The 22,751-nt window shown below is 31.8% G+C and overlaps 1 protein-coding gene across 1 annotated transcript in view; it reads left to right on the plus strand.

Annotated features, from left to right (window-relative positions):
• LOC134683143 (general transcription factor IIH subunit 1-like) overlaps positions 1 to 22,751 on the plus strand; it is a 28,019-nt gene extending 5,268 nt beyond the window's left edge. The window contains exons 2-13 of the mRNA XM_063542260.1: positions 2,044 to 2,200; positions 2,634 to 2,835; positions 4,061 to 4,157; positions 5,347 to 5,415; positions 6,422 to 6,515; positions 7,589 to 7,738; positions 8,324 to 8,403; positions 10,125 to 10,571; positions 12,234 to 12,324; positions 17,565 to 17,680; positions 21,633 to 21,725; positions 22,634 to 22,751. Coding sequence (XP_063398330.1) covers positions 2,044 to 2,200; positions 2,634 to 2,835; positions 4,061 to 4,157; positions 5,347 to 5,415; positions 6,422 to 6,515; positions 7,589 to 7,738; positions 8,324 to 8,403; positions 10,125 to 10,571; positions 12,234 to 12,324; positions 17,565 to 17,680; positions 21,633 to 21,725; positions 22,634 to 22,720 — 1,683 coding nt within the window. The 3' untranslated portion in view covers positions 22,721 to 22,751. The remainder of the gene's footprint in view (positions 1 to 2,043; positions 2,201 to 2,633; positions 2,836 to 4,060; positions 4,158 to 5,346; positions 5,416 to 6,421; positions 6,516 to 7,588; positions 7,739 to 8,323; positions 8,404 to 10,124; positions 10,572 to 12,233; positions 12,325 to 17,564; positions 17,681 to 21,632; positions 21,726 to 22,633) is intronic.

Below are 22,751 nucleotides of genomic sequence, written 5' to 3' on the forward strand. Positions count from 1 at the left end.
AAAGACTCTACATGATTTCAGGTCAGTTTCAGGTTAAAATATTGTAGCAATAAATTATGGTCAGGAGTGTAACATTTGTTACACTCCTGACAAGTTTCTGATGTAGCTTATCTATAACAAAATTCAACATGATTCTTAATTAAAAAATTGTAACATCTTTACAATGTTATGAGAAAGCTGATCTGTCTTGTAAAATTGATTTTTCTGCACACTATTCACCAAAGATTCTTAAAAATTAAAGTGAAATTCTCATTAAACATGTTAAAAGTTTGCTCTTTGCTCAGAAATTAAAAAAATATGTAATCAAATGTCTAATAAATTTATTTATTTGTGAGATTGTAAATTTAAAATAGATATCATTACTGATTTTCTAAACATTCCATTAAAAAACAGTCTTACAGTTACTGAAAAAATATGTCAGGAGTGTAACAAAAGGATAAAAAACACATGTTTGTATTTTTTAAATGAAGAAAACTTAGAATTGACTGAAGCAATTGTTGTGAAATTTTCAGAGGATGTAATTAGATCATATATGTTTGCTTCCTTATACTTTTTATATAAAATTAAAGCTTTTGCAAAGAGATATAAAAACTTTTGAAATAAGATATTAAAGAATACATTAAAAATTGGTGAAATTTACATATTTAAAAAAAAAAAACTGTTTATAAGTCAATGTAAGTAAAAAAAAATTGCAGGAAAATCATTTAGTACCTTTATTGCAACAAACAAAAAAATTACATTGATATTTATATTCTTATTTATGTTTGTCAGTTGATATTACTATTATGTTGTTTCCTTTGAAAAGTGGATGAATTCTTATGAGTAAAATGTTGTTAAAATTTTTGTTTTTATTATTTTGCATTAACCCTTGGTAGTTTTGTAAACTTGAATGTCTCTGGATTAAAGAAAAATGATAGAAAAAAGATTAGCAACGACTTAATTTTTTACCATGTTTGTCACACTTTGGCATCATTTTTTTTGAAATAGCCCATAACTGGAATTTCAAAACCAAATATAAATACATTTTTTGGCTAAAACATCAAGATACAACGATTATAGTATCCTGTATCAATGAAGAAAATATGGAAATTCCTGAATAAATTGTACTAATTGTTTTCAAAACAAGCACATATTTAGGAGTTTTATAATACTGTTACATTTAAGATGGATTTTAAGTAAAAGTATACTGTTCAGATTATTTTCAGCAGATTTTGCAATAAAATAAAACTAAAAAAGTGCTTTCGGTTTCTTATGGTTTCCTGTCGCATTTAAAAAAACCCTTTAATTTAACATTGAAAATAGATTTTAAATATTAACATGAAGCAAGTAACACTAGCATACTAGTAATGGTGTTCATTTATGTCTTTTAAAATATATTGTGCAAAATAAAGAACTAGTAATGGTGTCCATTTATGTCTTTTAAAATATATTGTGCAAAATAAAGAAAATAAAGATTGGTTTCCTGTTAAGTTTCCTGTCACGTAAACGGTGAATCAAAATGTATTAATTTTTTCTCGAAAAACTCAATTGTTCTATTAGTTTTAGAACTTATAAAAAAGGATACAAAAAGAAACCAAAGGCCGAATACCACATTATGGTCCATATATTGACAAGCTACATTTGTACATGTATGCATGGACAATAAACAATAAATTTTTGGAAAATAAGTGCAATCTAAACCTTGGTCGCAATTCGTAACATTTTGAAATAGGAAAAATCCGTAGCTCTATGGTCTGCAAATAGTAAAAAAATAAACACTTGTTTGCCTGTGCGCTTTAAAATTTCATGCCAATCTGGCCCCATATATATACTTAAAACGATTCTGTGCCAATATTATTTTTTTTTATAGAGAATAAAAAAAGATTTATTTATGAAATTTACAGTCAGGGGTACTACTTGCACAAGTAATATTCTTTTCTTGAAGAAGCAATTTAAAAGTAATGATATACTTATAGAAGTACATTTTTTGTTATGTTCATGTTTTCCCTTGCTTTTGTATTGTATGCCTTTAAAATCGTCACAAGACAATGAACTTTATTTCAGATGTCTGGGAGATCGTCAGAAGAAGTATTACTGATTGTAAACCATGTCAAAAATAAGAAAACGGAAGGAAACTTGTACATGATGGGGGAACGAGTTGGGTGGATGCAAGGTAGCAAAAGTAACTTCACCTACAGTTACTTATACTCAGATATCAAAGGTGAGAAAATTTGAGTTACCATTTGAATACTTTACCAATTACCATGATTACTGGTTATCTTAATCATTTACCAGGTAACCTGCATTCAGACATCAAGCCTCAAAGATTAGGTAGCTCAAGCATGTCATCCAGCATTTTGTGTCCAGGCACTTAATTTTCTATAGGAAGGCAGGCTTTAGTAGTCCTCTATAAATAATATACATGTATGCATGTAAACTTTCAAATAAATGAACACAATGAGATCTTCATTGTTAAAAAGCGTATGGTTACCTATAGCTACTTGCTTCTTCATCATTTGGTCTTTTAGTCTTATTGGCAATCATACATCATTCATTATCTTATTTTCATAGAATGAACAATTAAGTTAAATCAATATTTTATTATTATCAAATAAAAAATAAAACATATAAAATATTTTATTATATTTTTTCAGCTCAGAAAATTTCACCAGATACTAAAGAGAAAGTACAATTACAGTTAAATATGCATGATGGAAGTGCTAACACATTCCACTTCAACAATCCTAAAGGGCGGGAAGCAGCAGTAAAGGACAGGGATACAGTCAAAGAACTCTTATTACAACTGTTACCTAAATTTAAACGAAAACTCAACAGTGAGCTGGAAGAGAAAAATAGGTTTTTATTTTTTATTTAAAAGTAGATATAATCATGATAATCTTCATCTTGTTGTAATGCCTCTACTCCATTTGAGTTGGAATCCCATCTTAATTGACTAGAATTGTCAGATTGTCAGTTTTCCTATCGAAGATTGTGGTTTTCTCCAGGCACTCTGGCTTCCTCCACCAATCAAAACTGGCCTCCACAAAATAGCCTAAATGCAGTGCTTAAAAGTGGCTTTACAACACCAAAAAATCAATCAATCTACTCCATGTGGAAATGGCTAGGTTTCATCCTGAACTTCTATATTCAACTGGTTACACATTTTTCTTCCATATATAATCGAATAGGCATGAAGCATCAGTGAAGAAAATGGATACAGTCAAAGTGCCATTGTCATGATTGTTACAATTGTTAAAGAAACAATTAAAACAATGTTTACATAGTAATCTTAGATAATGAACAAATACAAAGAACTAATTTAGGCAAACAAAGGCAACTACTGGCAAGGTTTAAGAATTGGGATTGGCACATTATCTTGTGATAGGGTTCAACTATTGTACAGAGAAAAAGACATTTTTGTATGCCACTATCAGAGACAATGAGTGTCACAATTGAGGGAGCTTCTTAAATTTAGAAGGGTTAAATGACCATAACAAATGAAAACAACAATTCAACACTGTAACATCATTTTATTTGTTGACCATAACAGATGGATTTGGCTTATTTTTCAGGGAACTGTTAGGTTATATAGGGTTTTTGCCCCTTTAACCATGTTAACAGATTTAGTTCTTTTACATTTTTGGATTTCAAATATTCCACTTTGAACATTCATGATGAATGTAAATCCAGAAAAGCGCTTTGAACATAATTTTGTTTAATGATAATAAGTGTACAGTTCCGGGGTATATCAACATGATCAAAATATATAAATATATACTGTAAATTCAGAAATTATTGCGAGTTTTTTATTATTGCTAAAAATGCGACAGAGTTGTAAAAGCAATAATTAAAACTCGCATTTTGAAATGTTTAATATGAATTTAACAGGATTTTTCTCAAAACTTGTAAAAATTGAAATCGCATTTAAGTCTAAAATGACAAAATCGCAATAATAAATGCACGCAATAATTTTGAATTTACAGTAAATGAATCAGCAATCTATTATTCAGTGCCAGTATAGACTATGCTTGTTCATAAAATATTGTTACTTTTCATACAGATGTTGCAATTTATTTTATAGATTACTACAGGATAACCCAGAAATATTTCAGTTATATAAGGATTTAGTGGTCAGTGGAGTTATGAGTTCTGATGAATTCTGGGCTCAAAGAGCTGAGGTATGTATAAAAAAAAAATTGTTTTTCATCTTACACTTTTACAGACCAACCATAGTGCTGTTTGGAAATATGTTTACATCTAGTGCTAAAGGGTTTTATGCCCCACCTCTGGGTAAGAAGGCATTAAGGTTAACCTTGGCCAGTCAATTTGTACGTTCATGAATAGGTTTCTGTTCTCTAACTTTAGTTTGCCTCGACCAAATATTATGAATCTTTTTCACAATACTTCTCCTCACCAAACAGACCAAATTCAAATTTGGTTGTTTCATCATTCTTCATTGTTCTTTGGTTATGTCCTTTTATAAATGGAAAAATTTAAAAAAAAATCTGTTTCCCCACTCATACTTAAGTGTGCCACAACCAAATGTTATGAAACTTATACAAAATGCTTTTCACCACCAAAAAAGATTGAGTTTGAATTCGGTTTGCATCAGATTTACCATTCTTGTGTTATGCCCCTTTTTATTGTTTTATGTTAGGTTTCAATTAGTACATTGACTCTTCCATATTTAAAAGTGGACACATGGTCACACTATTCTTTTATTCAATTAATTAGATACTGTGTCTACCCTTCCCTGACAATACTGTGGATTCATTTACTTTCGTGGGTATCAATTTTCGTTGATTGAAGAAAACTTGCATTTTCATGGGTCTTTGATTTTGTGGTTTGGCCAATCTCTGCACACAAAACCTATTAAAAAATTTCATTCATTGAACTTTTGTATTCATGGTTCACATGTACCCACAAAACCCTTAAGAACCCTTGAACATTGGTATCATATGAATTATTATGAATCCACAGTCATATGACGATGCTCTATTCTTCTTTCTGTTTTAAAGACCTTTGTTACCCTCTTGTTTTGTTGTAATGATACACATGATACATGCTGGTACATTCAAAAATTTAAAGGCTTACATTTCATTGGCTGATGTAATAATTATATGAACTGTTACCCTCTTGTTTTGTTGTAATGATACACATGATACATGCTGGTTCATTCAAAAAATTAAAGGCTTACATTTCATTGGCTGATGTAATAATTATATGAACAGAAAGTATGGAAAGAAGACCAGTTTTGTCAGATTGTTGTAAGCAAAGGGTAAAACAGGCTCTGTATTTCGATTGAGAGTGATAATATGGCATGTATGGTCAGCAGTAAATAATTTTTAAGATTACCTCTATTTATAGATGCAGTCAAAGTCAACTTCTACAAAATCAGAAGGAAATCAGGTGGTAGGAGTGTCGGCTGCTTTTCTGGTAAGTATTTAAACAGTCAATTTTTGTGCAGGTTTTTATGCCCCACCTACGATAGTAGAGGGGCATTATGTTTTCTGGTCTGTGCGTCCGTCTGTCTGTCCGTCCGTCTGTTCGTCCATCTGTCCCGCCTCAGATTAAAGTTTTTGGTCAAGGTAGTTTTTGATGAAGTTGGAAGTCCAATCCACTTCAAACTTAGTACACATGTTCCCTTTGATAAGATCATTCTAATTTTAATGCCAAATTAGAGAATTTATTCCAATTTCACGGTCCAGTAAACATAGAAAATGTTAGTGCGAGTGGGGCATCCGTGTACTGTGGACACATTCTTGTTATTGGTAATTTTTATGTCAATTGTACAAAACTTAGCTGTCAACTCTTTCATTCTTCAAACAGGTGAAATATCTGTATTTAATGATATTTAATACTGTTTGCTAAAATGTCTAAAAATGAAACCATATATATCAACTTATTTGTTTATTGATTAAAACATTAGAATTAAAATTATTTGCGAATTTAATAAAATTTTGAATTTCATTGATCAGGATTGCATTCAATATTGTAGAGAGACTGCTATGTAGCACTACATAGATTTTGGATATTGATTGTTGAGCTAGCCTAGCTGCTAAGTAGATCTAGATAGCCTGAAGAAATTCATGCTAATAAGGGAACCCAAAATGATGTTAAAAATGTTATTACTAATGACATCATTTTGATAAGCTAGCTACATAGCATATTGTACAACAAAGATAGATATCTAAGATATAGTGGCTAAACTAGCTGCTACAATATTGAACACAACCAAGGTAATTGCCCTTATCATACCTCCTACTTTGTCCTGATTGGTTGATGTTGAAAAAAAAAGAATCGGTGTTCTGCTAAGAATATTTAACCATCAGGGTTCTACCATGATGCTGAAATTTGTAATCCTGATTTAAACAATTTAAAAAACATTGAAGATTTTTATGAGTTTTCTTGTAATATGAAAAATTTCTAAATTTTCCTACAGGCAGACATTAAACCAGAGACAGATGGCTGCAATGGTCTGAAATACAACCTGACCACAGATATTATAGAATCTATTTTTAGAACATATCCAATGGGTAAGCATGAGAGAAAAACTAAAGATGCAAGTTTTAGACCAAAACTTTTATAACTTATAAATTTCCCTTCAATTTACATATGGCCTTATATCTGGAAAATAGAGTGAATGGTTCAAAACAGGAAAGATGTATAGGTACAAGTTAAAGGAAACAGAAATCAACAAGTCTTTTACTTCAGGGCTATACCATTAAACGGTATGGGGGAGGATAGGAAGAGATTTTCAAAATATCCCAACAACCAAGAACCATTTTTTTGAAATTTTTTAAAATGGTAATAGCAGCATATAAAAGACCCATTACCCACATTCAATAATTAAATTTCCCTGTCTACATGTCCTACCCTCCCACATACATTTTAATGGAATAGCCCTTACAAAAAAAACATTTGAACTATAAGAGTAATGAAAAAATCATTAAACAGTAGATAAAAAGACTGACCTGATTGAATACAAGGTTTGATAAAGTTCTCATTTTAAAAAAGGGGGAAAAGATACCAGAGGGACATAAGTCATATAAGTCAAAAATAAATTGACAAAGCCATGGCTAAAAAGGAGAAAAAGACCCACAAATAAAACAGTAGTACACAAAACACAACATTAAAAACTAGACTAGGCAACTCGAACCCCACCAAAAAGTAGGGGTGATCTCAGGTGCTATGGAAGGGTAAGCAGATCCTGCTTCACATGTGGCACCCGTCATGTTGCTCATGTTTATACAAAACTGGCAATAAGTCTAATTCAGTAGGTTACATTGGTGAAAGTGGACGGGATGTGTGTAATAAACTCTGTAATGAATTGTCTTATTCCCAGGTTTAATTCATTTGACCTCATATATATTGCAAAATTTTATGATCTTTTATATATATAAATTAATCAGGAAGGCATTTTATTTGTATGTCAAATATACTGTGGATTCAATTTATCTTTTCTTGGATAACAATTTTTGTTGATTTCGTGGGTACAGGTAAACAACGAAATTAAATATCCACGAACATGCAAGTTTTCCTTAATCCACAAAAATTGATACCCTCGAAAAAAAATGAATCCACATTATGTATATAGATTATTTTTCAGTAAAGAAGAAACATCTAGAATATGTTCCGCATCAGTTGTCAGAAAGTGAATTTTGGACACGGTTCTTCCAATCACATTATTTTCACAGAGACAGAACAAATATAAGCAAAGCTGAAATGTTCTCAGATTGTGCTAAAAATGACGAAAAAGGTAAGTTGTTAATAGAAGTGCAGTCCAGTTTGATAATTATTTGTTGTTTAATATCATACAATTGAGAATGTAAAAGAGTAAAATCCCCAAAAACTGAACTTTGAGGAAAATGAAGAAAAAAACTGTTGTATGCCTGACTTGGTAAAGGCATTTTCTTATGTAGAAAATGGCAGATTAAATCTGGTTTGCTGGTTTTAAAGCTAGCAAAACATGTCTTTTGTATGACAAGACACATCAAATTCCATTATATTGACAATGATGTGTAAACAAAACAATAGGACATTATAGGTAAAAATGTTACATATAGGGGTGAATTTGTCAAAGAGATGACAACCTCACCAAAGAGCAGAAAACAGCAGAAGGCCACCAACGGGTCTTCAACACAGCGAGAAAATCTTGCACCCAGAGTGAGGGTACAGCTGTTACCTAAACAAAACTGTACTAGTTCTATAAAAAAGAAACAGACGTCACACTAGCTCAAAAACATCCCACCCTTTTGTTAATCATGTTATATTGACCAATGTTTTGATGATAAATGACGAAAATGAAGTATTTTGAAATTGCATGTATTTTTTTTTTTTACAGAAATCTCTGATGAAATTGAGAAGAACGTGAGTGATCCATTGATAGATCTGGTGGCAGGGGCTGATGTGTCTCAAGGGGAAGTATGTATTATCCAACATTGGATATGGACATCTGGATTGATTGATTTTATCAGTTATAAGTAACTTTACAACATTAGATAGATTTTTTTTTTTGGAGAGTACTGTGGATTCATTTATATTTTCCTGGATTGAGGAAAATTTGCATTTATTGTGGTTCCCAGGTATAAATAAAAAAATCCCTGACAATTGGTATCCAACAAGTAATAATGAATCCACCATCTGTCACAGAAGGTTTTTTATGACAAGTTTTAAAATAGTGATACCTAATGCTCAGAAGTGCTCAAATCTCATTATTTGACTCTGGTTGTCCAAATGGGGAAAAAAATGGTTCACTTCTTATTCAGAGAATCAAATTTTGGCATGATGTATTAACTTTTGCATCAAGGAATTGATGGTATTAGAGGTATAGGCAGTTGATGAGAGAGACTGTCATTTTTATGCCCCACCTATGATAGTAGAGGGTCATTATGTTTTCTGGTTTGTGTCGTGTTGTCTGTTAGTTTTTCCATCCGTTCGTTCGTCCATGCGTCTGTTCGCCCCACTTCAGGTTAAAGTTTTTGATCAAGGTAGTTTTTGATGAAGCTGAAGTCCAATCAACTTGAAACTTAGTACACTTGTTGCTTATGATATGATCTTTCTGATTTTAAAGCCAAATTAGACTTTTTACCCCAATTTCAAGGTCCACTGAACATATAGAAAATGAAAGTGGGAGTTTCAGGTTAAATTTTTTGGTCAAGGTAGTTTTTGATGAAGTTGAAGACCAAACAACTTGAAACTTTGTACACATGTTTACTTTATGGTATGATCTTTCTAATTTTAATGCCAAATTAGATTTTTTACCCAATTTCACTGTTCATTGAAAATGGAAAATGATAGTGCGAGTGGGGCATCCCTGTACTTTGGACACATTCTTGTTATTTGCTTTGTATTTGTCTTTTCTAAAAGAAATAATGATTTGTTGAATTGACTTTTATGGGACATAGTTTCCACTTATATGACACAATCAAAGATATTTTGAGTTCACTAGCAAAAGTGGATTTTCCATTGGGTACATGATATTTTCACCAACACTAGAAGCCAACCTATCAAAGAAAAGATATCAAGAAGCTGAAGAGATTTACAAAACGCTCAAAATATTTCAACATTTTAAAAATCTATTTTTAGTACTGTGGCTTCATTTATTTTTGTGGGTACCAATGTTCATGGATTGAGAAAAACTTGAATTTTCGTAGATATTTTATTTCACTGTTTTGCCAAAGTATTTATACCTCCTAAAAGGATATTTATAATTTGTTGTTCATTAAAATTCGTGGTTCCTTGGTAACCACGAATGGACAAGAGCTGTCATATTCCTGTAAATGTAAAAATGGTGGATTAAACCTGGTTTTAAGCATTTTTACAGGAATATATGCAGATAAATCATACAGAATTTGTTCAAGAGATATGATTTGCATTTCAATTAATCAAAAGACATCTGATTTGCATTTCAATTAATCAAAAGACATCTGATTTAAGAATTTACACAGTGCAATTGCATTTTCACAGGAATATGCAGAAAAATTGTACAGAATTTGTTCAAAAGATACTCTTTTCATTTGGATTAACTAAAAAATATCAGTATTCACATAGTGCAATTCATATGAAAAACAACATTATTTATTTAAAGAAAGATGGCAAATTGTACCATGTAAATGCACCTTCTAACATATTTTATATTGTAGGGATATGGTGGTTCATCAAGTGATCAAAAGTCCTTTAGTACAAATCACGCAAATTTAACAATGATACGAAGATTTAACCACCATTCAACGATGGTTTTAAAAGCTTGTGATATAAATAGTGAATCAACTAAAACTCTTGAAAGCTTAGGAACAAGTAACCCAACATTGACTAACGGAAACTCAAATAATGCAAACGGTGCTCATTCTTCAAAAGATTCTAGTGAACCAGTGACTAAAAAAGCCAAAATGCAGGAAAAAATAAATTATTCTGACCTTAAAGACACCAGTGAAACTTCTAGTGTAAATTTGAGATTACATAAAATGGAGGGATATTTACATGGACCTACCCCTGTCATGGCAACTAAATATACAACAAGTGAAGATGTGATAGCAGCGACACAAAATGTTACTCAGGAAATGCATAATTGGGTTCTGACCCTTTCACAGGTAATTATCAATAGTGATAGAATGACCCTATATCAGTAAATTCTCGACATGCTCAATGGTGATTGGTTCATAGAATGACCCCTACCTCAGGTAAAGAGGATTGGTTGGAAGAAGTCAAATAAAAGAAGATAAAAAGTTGAGAAGAAATTGAGCTTGAAAATGGGATCAGTCATTTAGATCTTGTTGTGTATTATAAAAAGTTTGGAAGAAAAACTATCAACTCTGTTTGAAAGAAAAGATTGTATTTGAAAAGCTTGTAATTGAGTCTAACGTTTTTGTTTCGCCTTTACCGAGTCAAAAAGCGAGACATAGGTATGCTGTTTCCGGCGTTGGTGAAGACGACAGCAACGGCGTCAACAATGTATTAGTTTGTGATTAGGTCTTGTTTATAGTGAACCACAAGCGGTAGGTCAATCATATTTGGTGTGCAGTTGTATAAGTATTGGCCAACTCATTTCCATGGTGATTATATGGCCCTGCCCCCTCAGTCATTGTCTATTGACTTCGAAACTTTTGCTTATTTTACATGTATTAGTTTGTGATTAGGTCAGTGTATGGGGAACCACAAGTGGTAGGTCAATTATATTTGGTATGCAGTTGTATAAGCATTGGCATATCTCATTTCCATGGAGATAATTAGGATCCGCCCCCTTAGTCATGGTCTATTGACTTTGAAAATTTTTGTAAGTTATCATGTATTAGTTTTTGTATTTAGATTTTGGAACGACTTATAATAAGTCAATGGTATTTGGTATGCAGTTGTATTAGCACGATTAGCATTGGCACATCTCATTTAAGACGTTTACATGGAGATTGTTTAGCCATGTAACTCAGTCATGGTTCATTGACTTTGAATGTTTGCATAACTTGTGTAAGATGTTAAGGTATTGCTATTTTGATTTCAACATATTTGCATAATAAAAATTACAAAAAGGCGAGACATATCTCTCATGTCTCTGTGATAACAGTTTATTAAAAATTATTATAATCTCATTGAAAAATATAAGAATAAAATGTGAACTTTGTGTAAAAGATTTTTTTTTGAAATTGGAGTTGGTAATTTTTGTTATTCCATATTGGTATTATTTTAGTAGGTTTCTCAATATGAATTGGATTTTAAATAAAAAAGCATATTCACCGCGCTAAACGTCACATGCTTTTACATGCAACGTTATGGTAAAATGTTTCATGTAAAATTTGTTTTGGTATATGTTTGTCATCAAATACATTTTCTTTCCTCGGAATATGGAATAAAACAATTACTGTCTTTTGTTTCGGTAAACATGGTTAATATGGGGTTTAATTGACTTTTGAAAAACTGAAATTCCCTTTGGCCGTCAGCCTCAGTGAATATCAGTTTTTCAAAAGTCAATAAAACTGCATATTTACCTCATCAGAAGACAGTAATTGTATGTTATTCATATTGCATAAATAAAAGAAAGACTGTGAAATTGCTGTTAAAAGGTATAACCTGGCTATTTATGTTTGAAAATTAAGAAGTGAAAAGTCATCAGGTCATCTCTGTTTTAATGAAGTGCTTAAAATTTAAGCTATTTATATTATCTATCCTGAATATTAGTTTATCATCTAGTTAACAATATGTAGTTTAAAAAATCAAAATGTGCTAATATAGATATTTTCTTTATTTGTACATAATTTAAGGTTGTCTCTAGTGGTACAGCTGTCAGCGTACTGGGAGAATTGTCACCAGGGGGCAGTCTAATGCATGGAACTAGTCAACAACAATTGCAACGTAAGAATAACTAAAATTGATTTTGTTCAGGTATTTTGTTCAGGTAAAGTTAGACAAATTCATGTTGTTTAGGTAAAGTAAGACTGTTTCAAAAACTTGTATGTCTTTTGGATTTAAGAAAATCCATTCTATGACCAAGCAAACACTTATGTAACATTGCTACAAACTAGTTATTAGCAAAGGTTAGTTTACATCATTCTGTGTTATATATATCTTATTGAACTAAAGACTTTGTAGTTAAGGCAAACAGTATATTTGTGCTTATTTTTTTTTAATGTGCATTGACCTTAAATATTGCTGATACAACTATAGAAAACTAATACTTTGAAATGATGTTCAAATATGCACTGACTTCTTGATCTCCTCTAGTTTATATGTTTTGCTGTTTCATTGACAAAATGTGCAATGGATTTCCCATAGGTGGTAATGGTAATGTTTTCTTCTGTAGCTCAGTCCGTATTGTAAACCTAGATATGTATGATGTCTCATTTTGATGCTGAGACATTTTCACATGTGTGGTTAAATTTTTGGGGCACAAACAATGACAAAGTGTGATTCATTTTTCTGTAAATGAGCATACCCTGAAAATTCTTTTATGATGTGGCTCCTTTTGGTAAAAAACACTTTTTATGCCCCCACCTACAATAGTAGAGGGGCATTATGTTTTCTGGTCTGTGCGTCCGTTCGTCCATTTGTTCTTCTGTTTGTTCGTCTGTCCAGTTTCAGGTTAAAGTTTTTGGTCGAGGTAGTTTTTGATGAAGTTGAAGTCCAATCAACATGAAACTTAGTATATATGTTCCTTATGATATGATCTTTCTAATTTTAATGTCAAATTAGAGTTCTGACCGCAATTTTACGGTCCACTGAACATAGAAAATGATAGTGCGAGTGGGGCATCCGTGTACTGGGGACACATTCTTGTTTTCAAATTCATTCTATGGTCCTCTCCTTCCTTAATCAACACAAATAATTAAGCTCAATCACTTGTTAAAAATAGAAACATGTCCATTATCACAACACAGAAAGTTTTTTTTGTTTAGCACAACTTTTGAGTTCCTCAATTTGAGGCCCATTAGGGAAATTGACCCATATACTTTACATTTCCTTTTAGTTACATTGTCTGGTTGTAATGAGGAATTTAAACAGTGTTAAATCTGATGCCCTGTGTTCAGTAAGTATCATACTGTCAGCACCATAAGGGGTTAGACATCTATATACTAAGGGAGATAACATAAGCTTGTAAATAAGTAATGTGTTTTTATGCCCCACCTATGATAGTAGAGGGGCATTGTGTTTTCTGGTCTGTGCATCTGTTTGTCTGTCTGTTTGTTCGTTCATTAGTTCATTCCTTTGTCCCGCTTCAGGTTAAAGTTTTTGGTAGAGGTAGTTTTTGATGAAATTGAAGTCCAATCAACTTGAAACATAGTACACATATGCATGTTCCCTATGATATGATCTTTCTAATTTTAATGCCAAATTAGATATTTAACTCCAATTTCACGTTCCACTGAACACAGAAAACGATAGTGCATGTGGGGCATCGGTGTACTATGGACACATTCTTATTATGAATTTTTCAGTTTGGTCTTTGTTCATAAAGCATTCATCTAAAACAGATTCAGGGCTTTTGTGGCTGTCCGATCTGAGTAGTCTAGCCTGTCAATTTAAAAGCTGAACTTGTCAGTTCAAACCCCTTCATGTGGCAAGTATGTGAATGACTCCAATCTTAATAGATTAGGAATTGCCAGTTTTCTTGTCAAAGGTTTGGATTCTCTCCAGGCAGTCAGCCTCAATCATTACACGATATAGTCAATAGTGCTGGTTGTGCTGATAATGGTTTAAAACACAAAATTCAATCATTTCTGAAAAAACACAGGCAATTATACCACATCCTCTGATTTTTATATTAGAATATTCTATGCCATTAAGAAATTTCAATATATTATTATTATGAAAAAGGGATGACATAAACTCACTTATGAGTTTTATAAGTTATGTCACTTTATATATTTCTCTCTCCTTTTAAAAACTCTTTAGATGATCATAACAATGGTTAGGATCTGTCTTTCTACAACATACCCTGTTCTTCCATCAATAGAAATCTATGAAATTTAAACACAATGTCTATGACCACAAATGGAAGGTTGGGATTGATTTTGGGAGTTTTGGTCCCAACAGTTTAGGAATTAGGGGCCAAAAAGGACCCAAATAAGCATTTTCTTGGTTTTTCGCACTATAACTTTAGTTTAAGTGAATAGAAATCTATGAAATTTTGACACAAGGTTTACGACCACAAAAGAAAGGTTGGGATTGATTTTGGGAGTTTTGGTCCCAACAGTTTAGGAATAAGGGGCCAAAAAAGGGCCCAAATAAGCATTATTCTTGGTTTTCGCACAATAACTTTAGTATAAGTAAATAGAAATCAATGAAATTTAAACACAAGGTTTATGACCACAAAAGGAAGGTAAGGATTGATTTTGGGAGTTGAGGTCCCAACAGTTTAGGAATTAGGGGCCAAAAAGGGACCAAATAAGCATTTTTCTTGGTTTTCGCACCATAACATTAGTATAAGTAAATAAAAATCTATGAAATTTAAACACAAGGTTTATGACCATAAAAGGAATGTTGGGATTGATTTTGGGAGTTTTAATTCCAATGAATTAGGGGCCAAAAGGGGCAAAAATAAAACTTTGTTTGATTTTATCAAAAATTGAACTATTGGGGTTCACTGATATACCGAAACAACCGTGTATTTAGATTCTTAATTTTTGGTCCTGTTTTCAAATTGGTCTACATTAAGGTCCAAAGGGTCCAAAATTAAACCTAGTTTGATTTTAACAAAAATTGAATTCTTGGGGTTCTTTGACATGTTTGATATGCTGAATCTAAACGTGTACTTAGTTTTTGTCGAGCCTGCAACTTTTGTTGCTACGGTGGCGGCTGCTACGGCGGCGTTAGCTGACTTTTAAAAAGGTTTATATTTTAGAAGGGGAAAGACCTGGATGCTTCATACTTTGTATATAGATGCCTCATGTTACAAAGTTTCCGTCAGTTACATGTCCAATTTCCTTGACCTCATTTTCATGGTTCAGTGACCACTTGAAAAAAAAAGTTTAGAATTTTTGTAATGTTGAATTCTCTCTTATTATAAGTAATAGGATAACTATATTTGGTATGTGCCTACCTTGCAAGGTCCTCATGCCCGTCAGACAGTTTTCACTTGACCTCGACCTCATTTCATGGATCAGTGAACAAGGTTAAGTTTTGGTGGTCAAGTCCATATCTCAGATACTACATGTATAAGCAATAGGGCTAGTATATTTGTTGTATGGAAGGACTGTAAGGTGTACATGTCCAACTGGCAGGTGTCATCTGACCTTGACCTCATTTTCATGGTTCAGTGGTTATAGTTAAGTTTTTGTGTTTTGGTCTGTTTTTCTCATACTTTATGCAATAGGTCTACTTTATTTGTTGTATGGAATGATTGTAAGGTGTACATGTCTAGCGGGCAGATGTCATCTGACCTTGATCTCATTTTCATGTTTCAGTGGTCAAAGTTAAGTTTTTAAGTTTTGGTCTTTTTATCTAATATTATATGCCAAAGGTCAACTATATTTGGTGTATGGAAATATATTAAGATCTATATGTCAGTCCCGCAGGTTTTATTTGACCATGACCTCAATTTCACGGTTCATTGCACACTGTTATTTTTTTGTGTTTTGGTCTATTTTTCTTAACCTATAAGTAATAGGTCAACTATATTTGTTGTATGAAAGCATTGTTAGCTGTACATGATTTGCCTGGCATGGTTTATCTGACCTTGACCTCTTTTTCATGGTTCATTGGTCTTTGTTTAGCTATCTTGGTTAATGTTTAGTTTATGTGACAGTTGTAATAAAGCTTTATACTTAGGACTATCAACATAATATCAATGATTAGTAAAGAAGGCGAGACATTTCAGTGTGTGCACTCTTGTTTTATTATGGGCCCAGTTTTCAAGTTGGCCCAAATCGGGGTCCAAAATTAAACTTTGTTTGATTTCAACAAAAATTCAATATATGGGGTTCTTCAATATGCTGAATCTAACCATGTATTAAGATTTTTAATATTTAGGACCGGTTATCAAATTGGTTCACATTGAGGTCTAAAGGGTCCAAAATTGAATTTTGTTTGATTTCATCAAAAATTGAATTCTTGGGGTTCTTTGACATGATGAATCTAAACATGTATTTAGATTTTGGATATTGGAATACCACAAAGGGATGGTAAGAATTGTCTTTGGGAGTTATGGCTCAAACCGTAACAAGGTGCAAAAAAGGGGGGGAAAGGGTTTCCAGGTAAATGGACAATTACTTAAGTACAAATTACTACAAAACATAATTTAAAAGCAGTGTAAGGTTGGTAATTGAAACTCATTTTAATATCTCAATGTCTCACCTAAACTTCTCTTAAGTTATGTATATTGGAAATTTGCCAAAAACTTTATTATTAATAAATTCCATTGGAAATTTGCCAAAAACTTAAGTTTAATGAACTTCATTGAAAATTTGCCAATATAAAATGTTGCATTGGAGTTATCTTTCTTTGTCCAGAATAGTAGTTAAATCAACTTAAATCATGACTGTATGACATTTTATATTTTATGATGTGTTTGAATGAATAGTTATTGTTGAAAGCTCCATAAGAAATATGAATTGAGATCATTTTTGGAATAAGGGCATGAAGGGAAATGGGGAGGTGAAAAAATATGGTGGGGTTCAATTTTTCTTATTTTAGATTTCAGAAATGAAAAAGAAAATTTCTTCAAATATCAAAGGATTAATATTCAACAGCATACTGAATTGCTCAAAAGCAAAAAAAACTTTTTAAGTTCATTAGACCACATTCATTCTGTGTCAGAAACCTATGCTGTGTCAACTATTTAATCACAATCCATATTCAGAGCTGTATCCAGTTTGAATGTTGTGTCCATACTAGCCCCAACCGTTCAGTGTTCGACCTCTGCGGTCGTATAAAGCTGCGCCCTGCAGAGCATCTGGTTAATCCATGAATTAGAATTTTAAATAAACAATTTTCGTGGAATTATATATTTCTTAGCTATGAAGAAATTTATCCCTTGAAAATAGGCGGACAAATATACTGTAAGGTATGTTTTATGTATTTAACATTATAATTATAATTACCATGACTACAAGAAAATTGGTTTTTACAAGAAACTCTTTTCATATTTTTTTTTACAGATATGGTGCCAGAAGAAATGCAAGAAGAATTAAAAACACAGTATAATGCATTACTCGAATTATTACGGCATTTCTGGGCCTGTTTTCCTGTACAGAGTAAATCATTAGAAGAAAAGGTAGTTATGGGAATCAGTTCAGTAACAATATACTGTTGCTTCATTATTAATCTTTGGATACCAATTTTCGTGGATATACATAAACCAGGTATTTGTCTAGATGGGTGTTTAAGGACTTAAAAAAAAATTGAGAAACCAAATATCTACAAAAATACCATTTTTATACGCCCGTAAAAATTTTGACGGGACGTATTATGGTATACAAATGTCCGGTGTCTGTCTGTCCGTCTGTCTGGCGTAAACATGTCGCGCCGTAACTTGAGAACGACTCATCCAAATTTCATGAAACTTAACATAGTTGTTTCTTATGATAGTTAAATGATCTGTATATTTTTTGGTGTAAATAAGATTAAAACTTTTTGAGTTACAGCACTTTGTAACTAAAACAGGGGTGTGTTTTTTTCACATGTCGCACCGTATCTCAAAAATGATTCTTGATGATGGCTGAAAACTTTAAACACTTCTTTGTTATATTAATCTTAATATCTGTATACTTTTTGGTGATGATTCAAAATTTTATTTTTGAGTTATTGAGTATTTTGTAAAAAAGGGGGAGGGTTTTTTTACATGTCGCACCATATCTCAAAAACGGTTTATGATTATTGCTTTAAACTTTACACATGTCTTTGTTATATTAATCTAAAGATCTGTATACTTTTTGGTGATGATTCAAAATTTCATTTTTGAGTTATTGAGTATTTTGTAAAAAATGGGGAGATTTTTATACGCCCGTCAAAATTTTGACGGGACGTTTTATGGTATACAAATGTCCGGTGTCCGTCTGTCTGTCCGTCCGTCTGTCTGTCCGGCGTAAACATGTCGCATCGTAACTTGAGAACGACTTATCTAAATTTCATGAAACTTAATATAGTTGTTTTTTATGATGGTCAAATGATCTGTATACTTTTTGGTGAAAATAAGATTTAAACTTTTTGAGTTACGGCACTTTGTAACTAAAACAGGGGTGTGTTTTTTTCACATGTCGCACCGTATCTCAAAAACGATTCTTGATTATTGCTTTTAAAGTCATAAGAAACCTCAAATAAAAAAAAATAATGCATATGTTTTTTTATAACTAAATGGATAGTTTTCATTATAAAACTTATGTACATATACTTTTTTCTGAAGAAAATTCTTTGAGTTATTCATATTTAGAAGAAGTTTACTTTATTTTAATTGCTTGCTTCCAGCAAGCAATTCCCCCAACATATTTTCCGTATGCAAAGTGACCTCAGTGTGACCCATCTCGTAAAAATCCGGTGATCACAATACGCATGGATGTCCTTAAAATAAACTATTATCTGAATTTACATGTTAAACAGGTGACCATCGTTAAACTTCGGCTTTAAAACACGAACTTTAATTACCTGCCATATTTTCACAACAACACTGACCGATTGAAAAACAAAATGAAGATTATACGAAATTTACACGAAAAAAATGATAAATTCTTGCACAGAAGACTAAGTTTATTATGTTTGTATGCATTAGTTCAAGAATTGGAAGAACATCATTTTTCACCGGTCACTCATTTCTTATGACTTTAAAACTTTACACACTTCTCAGTTATATTAATCTTAATATCTGTATACTTTTTGGTGATGATTCCAAATTTCATTTTTGAGGTATTGAGTATTTTGTAAAAAAGGGGGAGGGTTTTTTACATGTCGCACCGTATCTCAAAAACGATTTATGATTATTGCTTAAAACTTTACACACTTCTTTGCTATATTAATCTTAAGATCTGTATACTTTTTGGTGATGATTCAAGATTTTATTTTGGAGTAATTGACTATTTTGTAAAAAAGGGGGAGTTTTTTTTTTACATGTGCCGTATCTCAAAAACAATTTATGATTATTGCTTAAAACTTTACACACTTCTTTGTTATATTAATCTTAAGATCTGTATACTTTTTGGTGATGACTCAAAATTTTATTTTTGAGTTATTGAGTATTTTGTAAAAAGGGGAGGTTTTTTTTTTTACATGTCGCGCCGTATCTCAAAAACAATTTATGATTATTGCTTGAAACTGTACACACTTCTTTGTTATATTAATCTAAAGATCTGTATACTTTTTGGTTTGATTTAAAATTTTATTTTAGTGATATTTGTAAAAAAAAAACAGGGTGGGGGGGTTCACGTGTCCCGCCACGTCTCAAAAGCAATAAATGGTAATTGCTTAAAACTTTCTCAGAAATTATTTCTGATTATTGCATAAAACTTCCACACAAGACATCGGGCGTATCATGCGCTCATGGCGCAGCTGTTTATTTCTAAATCCATGAAAATTGGTACCATGTAAAAAAAAATAGATCTGTCGTATGTGTCTGACAATATCAATGCATGCTTCACATGTTTATATACATCTGTTTGTATGACCTCTTTTGGCTTAAAAAAATAAAATGTTACTTCAGACATTACAAACTTAATGTTTTTAAAAGTTTTAATTAGAGTCTAATAATAGAAAGCCGTGAAATTTGTTTTCATAATGTGGAAAAAATCTGAAAGCAATGAAAGATTGTGTCTATTTGATTATTCTCTTTTTATGCTGGCTGATATTGTCACTGAGCAAGTATCTATCAGTCAGGGGACTTACTTAAATAAGTGATTTTTAAATCACTTATTTAAGTAGCAAGTTTGAAGTTTTGTCACACAAATTGTGATTTTGTAGTTTTACCAAAACTTTAAACACATAGGTTCAAACAATATCTTTTCATTAGTAAAATTTAAAAAATTACCTTTTTGCTTCTTTTAAGTAGCAAGGTTTGTGCCTTTAATGCTATCATTTAGCTGCAAATTCTATTTTAGTTGAAACAAGAATGTGTCCCACGTACACAGATGCCACACTTGCACTATCGTTTTCTATGTTCAGTGGACTGTGAAATTGGGATCATATCATAAGGAACATGTATACTAAGTTTCAGGTTGATTGGACTTCAACTTCATCAAAAACTACCTCGACCAAAACTTTAACCTAAAGTGGGACAGACGAACGAACGAACAGACGGACGGATGAACGGACAGACGGACGAACAGACGCACAGACCAGAAAACATAATGCCCATCTACTATCGTAGGTGGGGCATAAAAATGCTATGATAATGGCTTTACATAATGAACTGATACTTTCTTAAAAGATTTTTCCCAGCAGTTGGAGTATTTTTCCTGTGAAGTTCAAGGTTTCATCTTTCAGATTATGTAATAAAATTCTACTGTTCGCTATAAAAATTTCACTGTTCGGGGGGTGTTGAAATTAGTGGGGGTTATTAAAATAATGATACTTAAAGAAGTGATTTTTTGGCAGGAAATTGAGGTATGATACTTAAACAAGTGATTTTTATGTCATTATCCTAGATTCAGTACAAGGCCATCACCTGAAATGACCTGGTCATCCTATCACCACAGATGTTTGTTCTGATAATTTTAGAAACATAATTAGTAACTGGATCATTAGTTATCTATATTTAAAGTTACAATAAAATTAAATCAATTCTTCTAGTGATTAATCTGTACTTCTTAGAAAGGTGATTATTAAAGAAAGACAACTCTTACTCCCAACCTTTGTGGGAATAATGTTACTTAAATCAGTGATTTAGAAAATCACTCTTTAAGTAAGCCCCCTGACTGTCTATAGAAGTTTTGATAAATTGATACAATGTACCATTAAACAGAATTATTTTGATATATACAAGATGTGTGTTTTGACTATAGTTGTCTTTCAGTGGTCCTCTAAGGTCAAAATATTTGTAAATACAAATTTTTAAGATGGATATATCTGAAAAGGACCCATTGGTTTACCCAAACAGGGAGCTGTGTATGAAGCAAGCAGATATGTCTCTTAATTCTTAATGAGCTTCAGTTGTTTTTCTAATTGTCAGAGGTGACAAATGGATTGTGTATGAACTTTCTTACAATTTATACAGATAATTTTACTGATGCTCGAAATTTCAGGTTGTTCGAATGAAAAGCACACTTGAGAAATTTCAGATGGCAAAATTACAACCCTTGAAAGAAAGTATACAACAGTACCATTATGCATTGAATGTAAGTAATTTAAGGAATGTATTGATATGTTAATGTATAAGGTTTTTTCTTGTTCACTGAAAACATATACATGATATATATCATATATATATTTTAAATATATCAGTTGGATATGACATTTTCTTTGCAATTTTCTTTTCAATTTTCTTTGGAAGTACAAACAATAGTTTTTCGAAATATGTTATCAGGCTTCATGTCAGCATGTTATACTGTGTCACATGGTTTTATATGTAAAGATCATCAATTTTCTGTCTACTGCATGCTTACATATTGTTCTAAAACATGCAGGCCATTTAAGAAATTTTGTCACATTTTTTTGGGGACTGGTATACATCAAGTGATCATGCTTGACAGTGTAATGTGTTTCTGATTCTCTTCTTTTTAATTTCTCGAGAACCATAAGCTTAAAAGGGGGTATCATAAGTGTGCAATAGCTTCCTGAGAAACACTTATGAATCACATCAACAAACGACAGCCACTAAATAGGATCCTGACTTAGGACAAGCGCATACAAATAAAACAGGTTTAAATGATTTTGACTCATTTTCCTGTAAAAATTGTCAATATGAATTGCTTTAAATTACAAAAATAAAAAAATAAGAAAAAATTAAGATTGAAATTTTAATTATATATTTTAACACTGCATTATATGTGAAAAGATACTTCTCTATTGGAGACAGTTGATTTTTATATTTAAAAATTATGATGGCTTGCCAGTATTTTGATATATTTAAAATATAACTGTCTCAGAGTGGTGAAATATCTTATTGAACTAATTGCAGTCATGAAATCTATTTCTCTAATGACAAACATTATTTTCCTTTTTTAATGGGTCTTGAAAAGAATAAATTGCAAAACAATTGGATAAATCCTATTTATTTTATTTTATACTTGTTTTTATCTTTCAGCTCACTGGTCATATGGAGGAATTGTTGAGTGCAGCCTTCAGTAAATTTGACAATTGGCAGATGAGGAAAATGTCAAAGAAGTCTTGATAATAAATAAAAATAATTTCTAATTCTTTTT

This window comes from Mytilus trossulus, chromosome 9 (assembly GCF_036588685.1).
Source record: "Mytilus trossulus isolate FHL-02 chromosome 9, PNRI_Mtr1.1.1.hap1, whole genome shotgun sequence".
NCBI classification, from domain to species: domain Eukaryota; kingdom Metazoa; phylum Mollusca; class Bivalvia; order Mytilida; family Mytilidae; genus Mytilus; species Mytilus trossulus.